Genomic DNA, 16,866 nt, shown 5'->3' with positions numbered 1-16,866 from the left:
CTCCTCTGACACTGCTACATCAATGGTGCAGAACCATAGACTTTTGCAACAACCTAGTTGGTCTTTCTGCCACAAATCTCTCCCTATTCCAATCTTCCCCCTTTTAACTGCCAAATTGATATTCCTAAACCAAGATCAACTGTATCACACTTCTACCCCATTTGGTAAACGTTTACATCCAAATCAAATATAAATTCCTCTGCTTTGCTTTTTAAAGTCTTTTCTAACCCAAACCCTTTTTACCTTTTCAGTCTTTTTAAACCTTGTACCTTTCCTTCCCCACATATTTTGGATTCACTTGTGCACAGCCCCACTGATAACTTATCTCTGGACATTTTAACTGGCTGTCCCTTATCCCTGGAACATTCTTCTTCCTCATTCTCATCTCCTGGCTTCCCAGGCTTTCTTCAAGAAAATTCCCATGTTCAAGAAATCTTCCATGATCTTCCTTAGGCTTTGTACCTTTCTTATGATAATACTCTTAATTTACCCTGAATATGTATTTGCATGTTGTCTCCCCCATATGACTGCAAGCTTCCTGAGATTAGTGAATGTTTTTGTCATTTTCTGTATCTCTGTTTTTGCTTTTGTGTCTTCTGAGATAATAGTTGCTACTTCTGCTTTTTTGGAGTTTGGTTGAAGCAAAATAGCTTTTGCCATATCTACTTATTTTGATTCTCTGTGAACCTGTTTCAAGTGTACTTTTTATAGCATCTTATTGCTAGAGTCTGCTTTCCAATTCATTCTTCTATCCTTTTTCTTTTTATAGGTCAGTTCTTTCTAGTCATGTTAATGATCATGACTGTATCCTATCCTCTTCTCATTTCCTTCCAGTATCCATATTACAATGAAGAAAGTGATAAAAAGAATAAACATGCCAAATATTTATGATCCATGTTTAGCATGTTCTGATTCCCTTCAGTTGCTCCTCTTTTTCCTCCTTGTTCGTTTGTAGATCACAGAACATCATCTGTTTCCTCTTTCCCCTCTTTTTTTCTTCCATTCATATTTTATCCTCTGAAGTTGTAGTTAGTTTTGCTCATGATTAATCCCTCCCTAACTCTACTTTCCCTCTTAAGTCCCTATCTTCCTGTCCCTGACCAATTCCTTGTTGAGTTTAATGTATTCCTACAGCAAACTCTTATGTTTATGTTCAACTCTTTTGCATTCATTTTGCAGTTATTTCCCATAAGTCATTTCTCCAAACTTTTTTGTACCTTTGTCTTATACACTCAGTTATATGAGAAACTATAATATTGCTTTTGTATTGTATTCCTCTTCCCTTTTCTTTCCTTTAACAGCCCATAACAAGTTTATGTATCTTATATCTTATTCCTTTCCCTCCATTACCTTTGAAGATGTTCTTAGTGACATGTTTCTTGTTTTTTCTGTTAGAATGTAAAAAGTTCATCATCAAATAGTATGTTCTAATCAAATCTTGTGTTTGTAATAGCTCTTGTTTTTCTTTAAGAATACTTGGAATTACTTATTTGATAGAGGGCCATTTCCCCCTGTAGAGTTAAGGTTTTATGATAACTTATTCTTTGTTTTAATATTGTGCATTTTGGAATATTCTGTTCAGAGGTCTTCTATGCAGCTAGGAGGCACATGGGATAGAGTGCCAGGTCTGGAGTCAGGAAGACTCATTTTCCTGAGTTCAGATTGTCTTAGACATTTACTAGTTTTATGACCCCAAATAAGTCACTTAACTCTATTTACCTCAGGTTCTTCATCTGTAAAATGAACTGGAAAAGCAAATAGCAAATTATTCCAGTTATCTTTGCCAAGAAAAACCCCAAATGGTGTCATGAGGAGTTAGGGATGACTGAAAATGAATAAACAACAACAAAAAAGCTCTTCTATATTCTTTATTAAGGTTGCTGCCAAATCTTGTATCATCTTGACAGTGGTTCTTTGGTATTTGTACTTCTTGTAAGGCTGGGAGGGTGGGGTTGGGATTTCCTGCCACTGCTTCCGGAACATATTGATTACTGTATTCTTCAAAAACTTAAAAGGTTAGCTCAGGCCTACTAGTTACTCTGATGCACTCTAGGTCTGAGTTTTGTAGCCTCCTAATATAGTGAGGGGTCAAAGCAATGGCTGCAGAAAGCAAAAGTTCCTGTTATCCTTGATCTGGGCTGGAACCTGTAGATACCAACTGCAAACCTTTGGTTTCCCTGACTTGGTCTTTATATTTGGAGACTTCCACTCTAAGCTCATCCTTTTACAGTTTGATCCCTTCCCTGGTCCAGGAGGTCTACAGCTAAAGTCTCAAGTTTTCCTGTTTTGGTCTCTGGCCTACCTACAAGTAAGCTTCTGTTCATTGCACTTTGGGGGCAACTTTTTCTGGCCAGACACCTTCCTTCATGTCCACAGGGTCTGGTTGCTACTTTGTACGGCTCTGTTCTGGACAGATAGACTTTTTGTCTTTTTTCTTTTTTCCCCATGGGATTTCTTTATCATTGTTCAATCTAGGGAGCTTTTTTTCATTTTTGCTAGACTAGTTGTATGTGAGCTCAGCTGTTATGCTGCTGCTTACTCTGCTGTTTTGAGTCTAATTCCTTTAACCTTGAAGATACATACTTAATGTCTCTTCTTCAGTGTTTATTATCCCTGGTCTGAACAGCAGACTGGTCACTTTATTTCTATAATTCTTAGTTTTCTCATCTGTAAAATGGGGACAATAATATTTGTACTATCTACTTTATGGAACTACTGTGACCTTTTGTAAACTTTAAAGTGCCATATAAATGTTACAGCAGTTAGGTGATAAAGTGGATAGAGAATTGGACCTGAAGTCAGAAAGACCTGAATTCGAATCCAGCCTCAAGATACTTACTATGTGACCCTAGGCAAGTCACTTAACTCTGTCTCAGTTTCCACATTTGCCAAATGAACTGGAAAAAGAAATGTTAAAGCCACTCCAATATTTTTGCCCCCAAAAACCCCCAAATAGAGTCACAAAGAATTGAACGTGACTGAAACAGCTGAACAACATAAATAGTATAAAAATTATTATTCTTGCTTTTTCATCCACCTATTATCTGTTCATCTGTATGTTCCCTCTACCAGTGCCAGACTGAATTCTAATTTATAGTCTCATAGAACTGCTTATAGTACTGGGAGCTTATGACTTGCCCAGGGTCACCTGGAGGCAGGGCTTGAACCCAGGCTAACCTGACTTCTACAACCTTTTGTTCTGTTCTTTCCTTTTCCTTTTCCTTTTCCTTTTCCTTTACCTTTACCTTTACCTTTACCTTTACCTTTACCTTTACCTTTACCTTTACCTTTACCTTTACCTTTACCTTTACCTTTACCTTTACCTTTTCCTTTTCCTTTTCCTTTTCCTTTTCCTTTTGCTTTTCCTTTTGCTTTTCCTTTTCTTTTTTCTCTTCTCTTCTCTTCTCTTCTCTTCTCTTCTCTTCTCTTCTCTTCTCTTCTCTTCTCTTCTCTTCTCTTCTCTTCTCTTCTCCTGAGGCAATTGGGGTTAAGTGATTTTCCCAGGGTCACACAGCCAGGAAGTATTAAGTGTCTGAGGCCAGATTTGAACTCAGGTCCTCCTGATTTTAGGGCTGGTGCTATATCCACTACACCAATTAGCTGTCCCTCTGTTTTTTTTTTTTAACCTAAAATTTAATTAGTTCTTTCTAATAGTATAATTGTGATATCAATGATTAAATGTCTACTATGTACCAGACAGCATCTCTTTCATTTGCTACTTTCCCCAATCCCAGTTTAAAATCTCCATCAGGCTACGAGGATAAAATGAGATTAAAATTGCTGATTCTCCAGGGCCTAATGTTTTTGATTGTTAATACCTGCTTTTCCTATAATTTTAATTCTGTGTAGAGAGCAGTTTAGATAAATCAATTCAAAGCACTTTGGCTTTTTTAAAATTAGATACATACAGAAAAAGAAGGCTGTGTTTTTTAATATGTATTGCTTTAAAGTAATTGCAGTTTTTTTTTTTTTTTGTTTTCTTTTGTTTTTTGGCAAACCATACTTCAGAAATATTGGGGGCTCAATTGAAAGTCCTTGATATATAGCATAGTGTTGTATTAAAAAATAACAAAAACAATATTGTCTGTAGAGGTCATTATTTTAATAGTAGAAAGACATAAATTTTCTTTTTGTGTTTTTTTTTTTTTCCTCAGAGCAAATTGGGGCTTTAGCAGATCAGCACATAGTCCACGTTGCCTGTGGCGAGTCTCATAGCTTGGCCCTTAGTGACCAGGGACAGCTCTTCTCTTGGGGTGCAGGTAGTGATGGACAACTTGGACATACAACTACTGAAGATTCTGTTGCAATACCCAGGTAAAATTGTTCTCCCCTAAAAGATTCTGGATTTCCAAAAATACTTTTAAATAGCCACACTATTGATAGAACATTTTTAACATTTGTTTTCCATTGCCTCTTTTCCTATGTTCAGATACCATCTCACTGAAATATTCCAATAAAACAACTTTCTTCCCTTTTCCTCTTCCATCACCTCTTTTCTTCTAGAAAAGTGGAAATACTTCTGTTTCTGTCTCCCACTTTTTCTCCCTGGCACAAATAAAACATTTTTTTTAAAAGGGAAAAATAGGGTGTTTTGATTCACTTAAATCAAGGATTTTGAGGCTTATCGTTTCATAAACATATAGCGCCTTTTTTTTTTTTTTTTTTTTTTTGGATTTGTAAAAGATGTTAAGTTACATGGGGGATTTATGTTTAGGGGAAGACATGAGAGATAATTTGGAAATGATGAAGTGATTAAGAATGCAAGGTAAAAGGGAAATACTGTTTGCATTTAAAGTGCAATTTAGAATTTTAAAAGGATTTTTTTTTACAACTTATTATAAAAACATATAAAATTTTTCATGTGTAAAACTTCAAGTCATAGTTTTTAATGAGATCTGTTCTCTGAAAAGTTTGTAAAATGTGTCCTAGTTCTTATTTGAGTCACATTTATAATTTCACAATTAGAGAATTATTCCTAGATAATTGGTGAATGGTAGAGATATAAACAGATATTCCTTCTCTCTCCCCCCCTTACCATTTGTACTTAGCCTTTTCCCTTAACTATTTCTACTTTTAACTGCTCAAGATATGACAGAATTAATAGGGATACATAAATAGATGAGTAACTTTATAAGACCTTTTGCCCAGAACAGATAACCCTAAGGAATTATTCATAATAGGGGCCAATAGTAAAAGTGATTATTTTTTTAACATGAGAAAACAGCTTTTTGATATTATTATGCAAATACTTTTTCCTTGTCCCGAAAATCTGACACTCCAAATATTTTTCTTCCCCATGGGAACGGTATTCTTCCAAGTTCTGACTTATTTAATGTAGGAACGTAGTAAACTACTTACCTTTTTCAACTTCATTAATTTCTTGTCTTGAGAGTGAACATTCTATTCTTTTTATGTTATATCGATTTGTCTTATTTTTGTGTTACACAAATTTTAACTAGATAACAAGGAATATTTCTTAGAAAATTTATCTAGGGGTATGATTAATGCCATTTTTACCATTCTAGCTATAAATTTCATTAAGTTGATAGGATTGTGTGGTATATTATTTTTAAATTATTCTGAGAATAACTCTTTTATTTTTCTGTTCCTCTGTTCAGTAATTTACCCATTTGTCCCTACATTCACATAATAAATGAAATAATGGAATTGAGATACAGTAGATTTTAATTCAGAATCAATAGGTCTTTGTCTGAAAAATAACAGCTTGATTAAAGAAACAATATAGTTGTGATAAATTAGATTGCTTAGGTTAAAAGAAAAATGGTGTGTTTTGGTACTATCTTTTTGGTTTTTTTTTTTAATTTTAATTAAATTTTTAAAAGTTACATTGTTACAATGTTTTTATTTAGCTGGTAACCTGATATGAGGACATATGACAAAATTGTATTCCAATTTTTAAAAATAAAATCTTTTTTTTGTTGTTGTTTTAGGTTAATAAAGAAACTCAATCAACAAATGATATTGCAGGTTTCCTGTGGCAACTGGCACTGCATGGCTCTTGCAGCTGGTAGTGTAAAATTAAATGTATAGTAGTTTGACATTGTTTTTGGGTTTTCTCTGTATGTCTGTATGGGAAGAATCTCATCTCTTATTAGTCTCTTCCCCTCCCCCCAGAAGAAAGTGACTGAGAACATGTCAATGACTATGGCTATGTACATACATACATATATATAGACATATATATATATATATATATATATAAACAAAATTTTGTGAGGATTTTATATTATATATGTTCTTTCCCATACTAACCAAATTTTGTGAGGGTTTATATACTTATAGGGATAAGTAGAAAACAGGCAAATCAAATGATACCATATAACAAACCATACATTTGCAATCATACAGTTCATTAAGAGGTGCAAAAAAGGTTAAACTTTTGTATTGTGAATTAAAAAAAAATTTTTAATTTATAGAATAAAATTAAGAAGATGATTGCACATGGAAGTTTTAACTCAAGTTAGCAAACAAGTTAATTTTTCAAAGAGCAGTTGATTTGCGAAATACCAAGAGAAAATTTCTTTAGTGAAGTATCTGCCAGACATATGTAAAAATTATTCAAGATTCCTTAAAAGGTATAGCAACAGATATAACTTTGGCTAATTCTCAGATGACTGATGTTGAGTGATGTCAAAAGCCAAGAGATGTATGCTTAACAAAGGAATTTGCCACTATCATGGCAAATATTCTTCAAGATTTAAGTGAAAAAGGGTAACTTTTTGGAGATGAGGTCAGACAAATGTTTGTTTTCCAATGACATTGTGCTTATTGATTGCCTCCAGGCTCAGAGTATTGCAGAGCTTCCCAAATTAGATTATTCAGAAGATTTTGATCTAAGTATTGGTACTAGAAGAAAAAAAAGGATAAAAATCATTCAGATTATAATAGGCAATTGGAAGGAAAATCTTATAAAACTGATCTATCAATACATTTACCTGGTACTAATGTGAGCTTGAAAAATAGTTCCAGAAGTATTCATGAACAGTATCGAGAGATTTGGCTCAGTTGCCTTTGGTAAATCATGAAATCTTTTAAGGATCTGAAGCTTCTCTCAGCAACACAAAGCTTCAACTTTTAAACAATAATATTATTCCATGTAATTCATCAGTAAGGAATTATTTAAAAGTGAAGAAGTAGTTGTGGATTTTAATGAATTGGTCATGGATGAAAAATGAGGGGCAATTGATAGTCTTCATTTAATTATTAGTACCCATTATGGTTTCAAGAAATCCAGGGGAATTTGCCAAATTTGTTGGGGAAATGGATAAATCACAGATCTTTTTCAATATTGAAGCATTAAATGTGTTTGTGTGTTCCAGATTATTTTAATGGAGTCTTTGTCACCATCTGGTAGGATCAGCCTGTCTTTTTATTGAGTGTTTGGGATTTTCTCGATGTTCTGTTCAGTTAACTTACCATGCCTTTCCTTGGTGGGTAAATTACAAAAGAATGTGCATATAGAAGTACATTCAACATATATATCCTAAATTTTTTTTAGCCAGGATTGTATTTCTTCACTTTTATTTCCGTTATTACCACTTTTACCTTAGTTGTTATATAGTACCACATAAACCAATAAATAAAACTTTACTCTGAAGTGGACCCTGCTTGCAACAAAACTCATACTTATAAACCATTCTACTAGAGATATCATAAGATGCTAGCAGTCTATATTATTAAGCAGTATATAAAAATTGTCTATATGCAATGTGCTTTTGTCTCTCCATAAGTTTTAATAGCCTTTGCATGGCAGTAAAATCTTGTTCAGATCTTTCTTAATCACTTTTGGTCTTTACCAGTTGTGATAGAAGCAGTATTCTGACCTATTTTCCTCCCATCCCATTAGGTTAGTTTTTCCTTAAGAGCAAGTTGTCTCAGGAGAATAAAGGTTTAGGCTGTTGACATCTTCATCACCTGAATATAAAACAATTACAAAAAGTTTCAAGTGCTCTTCCTTGGCTGGTAGATCATGAAAGTTAGCTTGATGAGGGATCTTCTACCAACTCCAGATGTCCTCATTGCCTGTCTTTTTTGAAAATGTTTCTACTATGCTTAGATAAATTTTCTTTTGTTAATTATTGAATGACCTACAAATGTCTCATTTTGTTTTAGCACTGAAATTAAACTACTGGAATGAGTCAGGCCCAGCCCAACAATGAAATTTTAGTTCTTAAAATTTTTGTTCTTATAAAGTTACTACTTATAAAAAGTTACTATTCTGTCCTCTGCTTTTCAGCTGGGGAATATAGGTCCAGGGTTCCCACTTGGCTATTTCTGCAAATGGAATTAAAATTTTCCTGTAGTGATGTTAATTTGCACTTTCTTCTTTCAGATGGGCAGTTCTTCACTTGGGGACAGAACCGCCATGGGCAGTTGGGTCTGGGGAAAGAATTCCCTTCCCAAGCTAGTCCCCAGAGAGTGAAATCCTTAGAGGGGATCCCCCTGGCTCAGGTTGCTGCTGGAGGGGCACACAGCTTTGCCTTGTCTCTCTCTGGAGCTGTATTTGGATGGGGAAGGAACAATGCTGGTCAGCTGGGACTCAGTGATGAAACAGGTTTGGAAACTTTTGACCTTTGCCTTTTGAAAAAAATTTTTTTTGGTTTAAAATGGGGTGTTAGTATTTGTATTCAGAATTGCATATATGTAATTATTAATTAACTTTTATTTTTGCATTCCTGTCTCAGATCGTCAATCTCCTTGTCATGTGAAACTTTTACGAACTCAAAAAGTTGTTTATATTAGTTGTGGAGAAGAACATACAGCAGTGCTCACAAAGGTAAAGAGAATCTAGAATATCATGGGTTGTGTTTTTTATAGAGTGATTTTAGTCTTCACATTTTTATCCTCTCTCGATATCATTTCATCTTCCCCTTTCCCTCCAACAGAATACAAAAGAGTCATTTTATTTCTTAAACTTTTCTCTCTGATTCTTGGAAACTCATAAATTCCTTGTGTAACACTAGAAATTCCAATTTAGTGTATATGTTCTAATTTATGCAAATATATACCTCTCTTTGTGATTTTTATACAAATAAAATGTTTTAATTTTAAAAAGTTTAACAAAGTTGTTATTTATAGGGACTAGTATAGAATATTGTTTAGACTGTTATCTTTGGAACCAGAAAGACTTGGATTCAATTTTGCCTCTAATTTATGTATGCCTAGGCAAGAAATTTAACTTCCTGGAGCTCATAACAGCCATTTGAAAATATAAATGGCAGAGAAGGTGCTAATTTGTTTTGGCATTTGCTTTGTCTTTACCAGACATTTCACAAATTAGAGAGACAGGCTAATAAAAAAATTTTATTTAAAAATTGCTTATTGTCTTGCTACTAAATTACCCTGGGAAGAGAATGGAGACAATTATCTGCAAAGAATATTATGTGTGCTTTACTATATTAATGTTTATAGATTCAGTTTCTTGAGAGCAGTAACTATTTTTGTCTGTCTTTGTATCTTTAGTACTTAGCACATAGTAGGCACTTAATAATACTTGTTAACTATTAGAATGAGCTTTCAGAACTTCTTTTCTTATGGGACAATTATATCTGACTTATCCTACACAGGGAATGTAAGCATGTCCATTTGTGTGGTATCTTTTCTAACTCCTTTCTCTCTCTTTGAGCTGATTCACTCACCCAAATTTGCTCTCACTACGGTGGAGAGAGGTAGGTGGTGTTCTGGCATCAACCACATGGCTACAACCTTGTCCTCTCTCAGAATACTTGGGGTTAGAGAGAGATGGAAGAGGGGAGAAGCAATTGTAATGTGCATGGAAGGTAGAGGCAATATACTCCTAGTAGTTACCCTTGAAGTTCCTGAGCCCTCACTAGTATATATCCTATTTATACAATGATCAATCACTGTGACTGATTAATTTTTTTTAATAATTGCCTTTTATTTTTCAAAATACATGCAGAGATAGTTTTCAAACATTCATTCTTGCAAAAGCTTGTGTTCCATATTTTTCTCCCTTCATCCTCCTTTTCTCCCTTCCTTAGCAAGTAATCCAACATAGGTTAAACATGTGCAATTCTTCTAAACATATTTCCACATTTGTCACACTGTACAGGAAAAATCAGAGCAAAAGGGAAAAAAATGAGAGAAAAAACAAACAAGCAAGCAACAACAAAGGTGAAAATGCTATGTTGTGATCCATATTTAGTCCCCATAGTTCTCTCTCTGGGTGGAGAGAGCTCTTTCCAACAAAAATTTATTGGAATTGATCTGAATCACCTCATTGCTGAAAAGAGCCAAATCCATCACAGTTGATCATCACATAATCTTGTTGCTGTGTATAATGTTCTCTTGATTCTACTCACTTCATTTAGCATGACTGATTAATTCTTAAACATAGAACATTTACTAAATAATAACAATTAAGTTTATACTCACTAGAGCAGGGCTTCTTACATTTTTTCTACTTGAAACCCTTTTTTGTCCAAGAAATTTTTGTGTCATATCAGGTATGTAGATATATGAAATAGGTATACTAATCAAACATTTATTGATAATAGATCATAATTTCACGACTCCTACATTCAGTTACCAGATCCCACATGGGGTCATGAATCACAGTTTTAAGAAGCAGGGCACTAAAGGACAAAATCTATAATTTTGACTTGTACTTTATAGGAAGAAAAACCAGCAACAATCATAATGACTTTTACTTAATGGAAGGCAAAAATGAGAATAATGAAAAATATCAGTCTATCCATAAACTTGGGTCACATTCAACTACTAATACACATAGTGTCTATGTAGAAAAATGGGCATGTGCATATAGAAGCCTATCAAGGAGCTACATTGAGGGGGAAAACTATGTATGTGTAACAATAAAAAAACTCCGGATTGCAAGCCTAGATTTTCCTTAGTCCCTTTAGAAAGAATCTGCACTACATGTAGTTATCTCTTGGCTAGCTCTCTGGATAGGAAAAGCTATTCTTGAACTAGTTCTTTTAAGTCATTGTCATTCTTAACAGCATCCTGAGAAAGTGTTATGCTAAATAACAATTTGTGCTTTTTCAGTGACAAGCAGTTCCCTCAAGCTAGAGAATAGCAAAGTTTCTCAATTTGATCTTCTGGCTTGTGTAGCTCAATCAAATCTTGACCCTATAAGATTTTTTTTCCCCTTTCAATTATTTTTTCACAAAGCAAAGCCTCATTTCCAAAAATCACTATTTACAGCAAAGTTGATGCAAAGTCCATTTTTCACCTTGTATTACTCTATTTCAAGCAGTTGAGGACCATAAACAGCAACCAGTTTTCCCCCTCTTTCAGGTCATAAATGGGATTTAAAAATGTAGTTGGCTATATGCATATTGGCAGAATTCAGTTCTCTTTCTCTATGTAGCATTTAAAGAGCTCTCTTGGAAAACTCTTCAGCTTTTCTCTAGCTAATCATCACAAAGGTCTCTCCCTTTCAGTCAGTAAGTTCTCAGTGAAGCACTTGAAGAGAGTAAACTACCTTAGCTTGAAGCACTTTTTCATATTGCCTTTCTGATTTTTGTTCTGGCTTTATTTATCTGTTCTTGGTATTCAGTTTACTCTCCTGTTTCTTCTGTCTTGTCTCTTCCTATAATTTTTTTCTCCTGCTTTTACTTTCTAATACCTTAAATCAGTGCTTCCTCATAAACAGTGACCCATTCCAACTTAATGATGTGAGACTTGACAGTTTAACCTTTTTTCAGATATAACCTTTGAATACTTATATAATCTTCCCACTCTTCTCTCTCTCCCTCTCTTTCTTTGTGTATATATATGCGATATAAATATATATTAGTTATACATAATTATATTACATAACCTTATCATTGTCTTCAATATGTGTATGGTTTGTATAAGTAATATTATATATATATTAATTACATAGAATTATAGTACATATTCTTCCCATTGTCTTTCAGTATATATTTATATGTAATATTATAAAAATATATTTATCATGTATATATAATTATATAATATTTCATTGTTTTCAGTTTATACACTTTTATTTAGAATATATGTGATATAGAGTTGATATATGATACATAATAATACATATGTGTGTATACAAACACTTATACACAAGTATATATACAGATTTTTCAATGATAATGTTTAAAACTTTTAAAAAAGCTATATGCAAATAAGCTGATGGTGCTCCCATCACCATCTGTGATGGTGTCTTTCTACTCCCCTCAGTACACTCTTCTCTATTTGGTCCTTAGTTTATGTCTCTCCAATATTTTATCTGAGAAGTTGTTTTTCTTCATAAGTTGATTTTATCAGTTTTTCAAAGAATCGTTTTTTTCTAAGCCTTTCAGCAATCAAACACTTAACATACAAAAGGGGCAGTATCTATCTTATCTTCTCATTAGAATCTGATGAGGTTTAAATCCATTTTTCTTCTTGACTACTCTACTTCAGAATTTGGTTTTTAATGTGTACTTTCATATAACATACTTGAGTTTGGAAAAGAGCCTATGTAATAAATTGAGTATATATGAGCTTCTTGCTATTTTTTATGTCAGATAGATTATTGTAAAGAATTCTGTCATTTCATCTGCTTCTTTTTCTTTCTCTCCTCTCATGTATTTCTTTGAATTGTTCTTTTACAGGATTTTCAAATGGTGCCCATGTTCTTATTCATTGCTGCTTTTGTTCTGCTAAGACACTTTTAAAGCAAAGATTTATTCTTGAATCGTTTTCCCATGTAGTTAATATATTGAATAAGTTGTTCTGGATAAAATTCAAATAGAGATAGAATTTCTACCTAGGCTGCTGTTTTATAAAAATTGAATTCAGCAAAATATTGGAGAAGAGACTATTCAAATTGAGAAGTACATTTGTGTGAATAATGTGATTTTTTTTTTTCTATTAGAGTGGAGGAGTGTTCACTTTTGGTGCTGGTTCCTTTGGACAGCTTGGACATGACTCCATGAATGATGAGGTTAATCCAAGAAGGGTTCTAGAATTAATGGGCAGTGAAGTAACTCAGATTGCTTGTGGCAGGTGAGTGATTGTATATTTGTTTTAAATTGAACACTGGAAGAGCATCCTATCTTAGTAGTGACTAGGAGAGAGAGATTATCCATAATCCTAGTCATTAACTAAATCATTATCACTGAAATAATAACTGGAGGCCCAATTTATATAGGGCATTAAGACCAATTTAGGGCTAGGTCTTTCAAGTGAGGATAGGTTTGCCAAAAGAATAGCAGATGGGGATTTGGGCAGTGAGAGAATTAAATAAAGATACTATAGGATCTAGCAGGTGAGAAAATCTGAACTTTAGTTGGAAATTTTGCCTGGGATTGAGTTTGCTACCTGTTTTCCTTTCAGTACTCTTAACTTCTCACAATCCATTGTTAAAAGGTGAGGCAGCAGCAAAATATTAAGGCAAAATGTGTATATATTTTATAATTATGATATCACTATTCATACTCACAAGTTAGTTTTTAAAGAATGCCTTCTTTTTTTTTCTTTTAGACAGCACACTCTAGCCTTTGTGCCTTCCTCGGGGCTCATCTATGCATTTGGCTGTGGAGCAAGAGGCCAGTTAGGAACTGGACATACATGTAATGTAAAGTGCCCATCTCCTGTAAAGGGTCACTGGGCTGCTCACAATGGCCAACTTTCATCTAGAGCTGGTAAGTGTTTCTGTTGAAATTAAATAATTTTAAAATGTATGAAATTAGTTTTAACTACACACATATGTGTTGTTTATTTTGAAAGAATCTGAAGGAAATAATTTATGAGAAAACTACATGTGTTCTGGTATATGTAAACATTTTAATGTAAATTTTATATTTATAATAAATGTTTATTGAGTAGTTACAACATGCAAGTACTGTGCTCGACATTGTGGAGAATACAAGAAAATGTGAAATATGATCCTGATTCTCAAATTTGACCGGATCTAACAAACATTAATTGCCTACTATTTTTAAGATAAGAGGCAACTAAATGGTTCAGTGGTTAGAGTCTCAGTATCAAATGCAGCCCCAGACACTTAGTAGCTGTGTGACTGGGCTAATCACTTAATCTCTGTTTGCCTTAATCCAGAGAGGGGAATGGCAAATCTCCAAATCTTTACCAAGGAAATCCCATGGACAATATAGTCCATAGAATCATGGAAAATGAGACACAACTAAATGACTGAACAACAACAGTTTTCAAGACAATACTATAGTAGATATTGGGGATATAAAAATGAAAAATAATGCAATCCTTATCTTCATGGAGCTTATTTTCTCTAAGGAGAAGGATGATATGTATATCGATAATGAAAGGAAGGAGTAAAAGAATTTGAGTCAGAGGATTTGGATTAAGATCTCTTCTCTGTCATTCAATACCTGTGTGAGCACTTCATCTCTCTGGGTCTTAGTTTCTTAATCTATAAAATGAAATGGTTGGAGTAGGTGACCTTTGAGGTCCCTCCCCACTTTTAGCTGTCGGATCCAAAGTGGAGTGTTATTGCAATAGAGAAGAGTTCCTTAAGGAAATTTTGAGGAGGTAAAGAAAACTTTCATTTGCAAGGATCAGAAAAGTCTTCAAGGAGGAAGTGACTTTCATAACCTGAGCCTTGAACAAAGAAGAGTTTTGCCAGGAATGTGAATTCAAGAGCTGGGGCTTAGCCTCTATGAGTCTCTGGAGGCAGAAGGTGTCATGTTGAATTTGAAAAGAATTTCTTGTCTAATTTGATTAGATGATAAAGTATGTGAAGAGAAATCGTGTGAAATTGGGCCAGACTTTAGAGACTTCAATGCCAGAGTCTGTGCACCTGTGTGAAGGGTGGAGGGGAAGGGAACAGTCAGGAAGCTGCTGAGAAGTGGTAAAATGGTGCAGTAATACCAAGTAATGGGTGAAGAGAAGGGGATGAATGCTGTGTAGCATAAAAGTCAGAGAGATTCAAAACAGTGAAAAGGTAATCAAGCAGTTTAGCTTAACATCTAATTTTCTCTTTGGTATCTTTTGTATTTTTTGCTTTGGTTTAAAAACATAATGTGATAATAACCTATATATTGTATGGACAAACTACTGAGTTTATCAATAGTATGTACATCTGGAACCATTAGCTCAAATGTGCAATGAGTTGGGCTCACAACTGAACGGGGAGAGGAGAACAAGATGGATTACCTTCATAAAATTGCAAAGCTTTTCCTAGAAACCAAAGACCCATCTTTCTAACACCAATATTCTATTGGTCTAGTATGACTGTGCCATGGAACTCCAGATAAATAAAAACGAATTTCACACCGAGGTCAGTCGTTCATTGCACTAAGTGTGAAAAGCCTGCAACATAAAAGCAAAGAGGAACTTGAAAGAAGAGGATTAAAGATGTCATCAGGGAAGATGTATGGTAGGAAGATGGGCTGGCCATGTGTCAAGAATGAAGTATGACAGTTGGACAGTCTCTCTTAGTGTCTAAAAAAAGCAAGGAAGGCCTCCAGTGTGTTCATTTGAACCTTTGTGGCAAACTTCTAGGAGGAAATGGCCAATAGTCACATTGCTTGGGCAGGTATGAAGAGGCTGTGATCTGCATTATTGGAGGGAACGTCCAAATAATGAGAGTAAATATCTATTTAAGTAATTCTTACTCTATTAAGTAAAATTCAGTTTAGGAATTAATAAGTAATTCTGTGGAAGTATTTTCTGTTATCTTAGAAGAGGTAAAGGGTACAATGCCACTTAAAAGAAGGAATAATTTTCCTTCCTTTCCTGCCTGAATATTCTCTCATTGTAGAATCTTTTTTAAAACATTAAACTTTTAGGATATACAAACTGGTATTTTTTAAATGCAATATTCAAAATAACGGCATAAGTGATCATGATTCTCTGATATCAATTTAGGAGGTTTAACTGCAATTTATAGTATGGCTTTAGAGTTTGACTCGGAAATTGTATGGCATAAAGCTCCATGGACCATGATGCCCCTGTATATTGCAAACTCTTGGCTTCCTGAAGCTAGCATATATCATTCCCTTTGTATAGATAGATGTCCCTGTCAATTGCCTACGGCTCTTGGGAGGAATTACTTTAGAATTAGTATTAGTACTACAGTTCAGATTAGTTGTAGGTAGAAGTGTTTGGAATAGATTTAGGATTTGTTATAAGTATCTAAAACTTAGTAGATGCTCTAAAATATATTGAATGCAAGTAGAGAGAGCCTGTAGCAGTCAGAAGATTGGTATGCTTTTGACTCTTCCACAAACTTATTTGTGACATGAACCCTTTCTGGATTGAAGCTTTCCCCACTCTAAAATGAGGGAATTGAATTAGATAATTTTCAAGGACCTTTCTAAGTTCTAAAATTCTATAATTAAGAAGATTTGGTTTCTTCAGAGCAAAACACTTAGGGCAATTTAAAAAAAAATACTCAATGTTCAGTTGGCTTTGAATTGATTCTGTAGAACTCTAGAGGAAAAATAAAAGTTGGGTTTTGCTGATAAATACATTTTAGTGCTTTACATAAAGAGGCAAATTGTAAAGTCTTCAGCTATTGAAAGAGGTGATATGTTTGCTATTTCTTTAACAGATTCCTTTAAATATCACATTGTTAAACATATCTTCTCAGGAGGAGACCAAACTTTTGTACTTTGCTCCAAATACGAGGTAAATTTTTTATTGACTACTATCATTTGGGGGAGGTATTAGTAATATGGTTATAGGTTGGTTTTTTTTTTTTTCCCTACAGGTGATTCAATAAGTAAATGATATTACTTTTTGTGTCTAGCAGTATGGTAAGTTAGTCTTGTCCCATTAGAACAAATGAATATAAGAAAAGTAACACCGAGTTCCTAAGTTGCGTTTTAAGTAAGGATTTCCCTCCCCCCCATTATTTAAATCATAAATAGCCAG

General features: G+C 34.0%; 1 protein-coding gene across 5 annotated transcripts in view; it reads left to right on the top strand.

Moving 5' to 3' along the window:
- HERC3 (HECT and RLD domain containing E3 ubiquitin protein ligase 3) overlaps nt 1-16,866 on the top strand; it is a 123,821-nt gene that overhangs the window by 33,085 nt on the left and 73,870 nt on the right. For 4 of the 5 annotated variants that reach the window (XM_031942750.1, XM_031942752.1, XM_031942753.1 and 1 more), the window contains exons 4-10: nt 4,155-4,314; nt 5,952-6,028; nt 8,354-8,575; nt 8,706-8,797; nt 12,887-13,017; nt 13,495-13,655; nt 16,544-16,620. In XM_031942750.1, coding sequence (XP_031798610.1) covers nt 4,155-4,314; nt 5,952-6,028; nt 8,354-8,575; nt 8,706-8,797; nt 12,887-13,017; nt 13,495-13,655; nt 16,544-16,620 — 920 coding nt within the window. The other variant, XM_031942754.1, reaches the window with a different exon arrangement.

Source organism: Sarcophilus harrisii, chromosome 6, assembly GCF_902635505.1.
Source record: "Sarcophilus harrisii chromosome 6, mSarHar1.11, whole genome shotgun sequence".
Lineage (NCBI taxonomy): Eukaryota > Metazoa > Chordata > Mammalia > Dasyuromorphia > Dasyuridae > Sarcophilus > Sarcophilus harrisii.
This window is presented reverse-complemented; position numbering and strand designations above follow the sequence as displayed.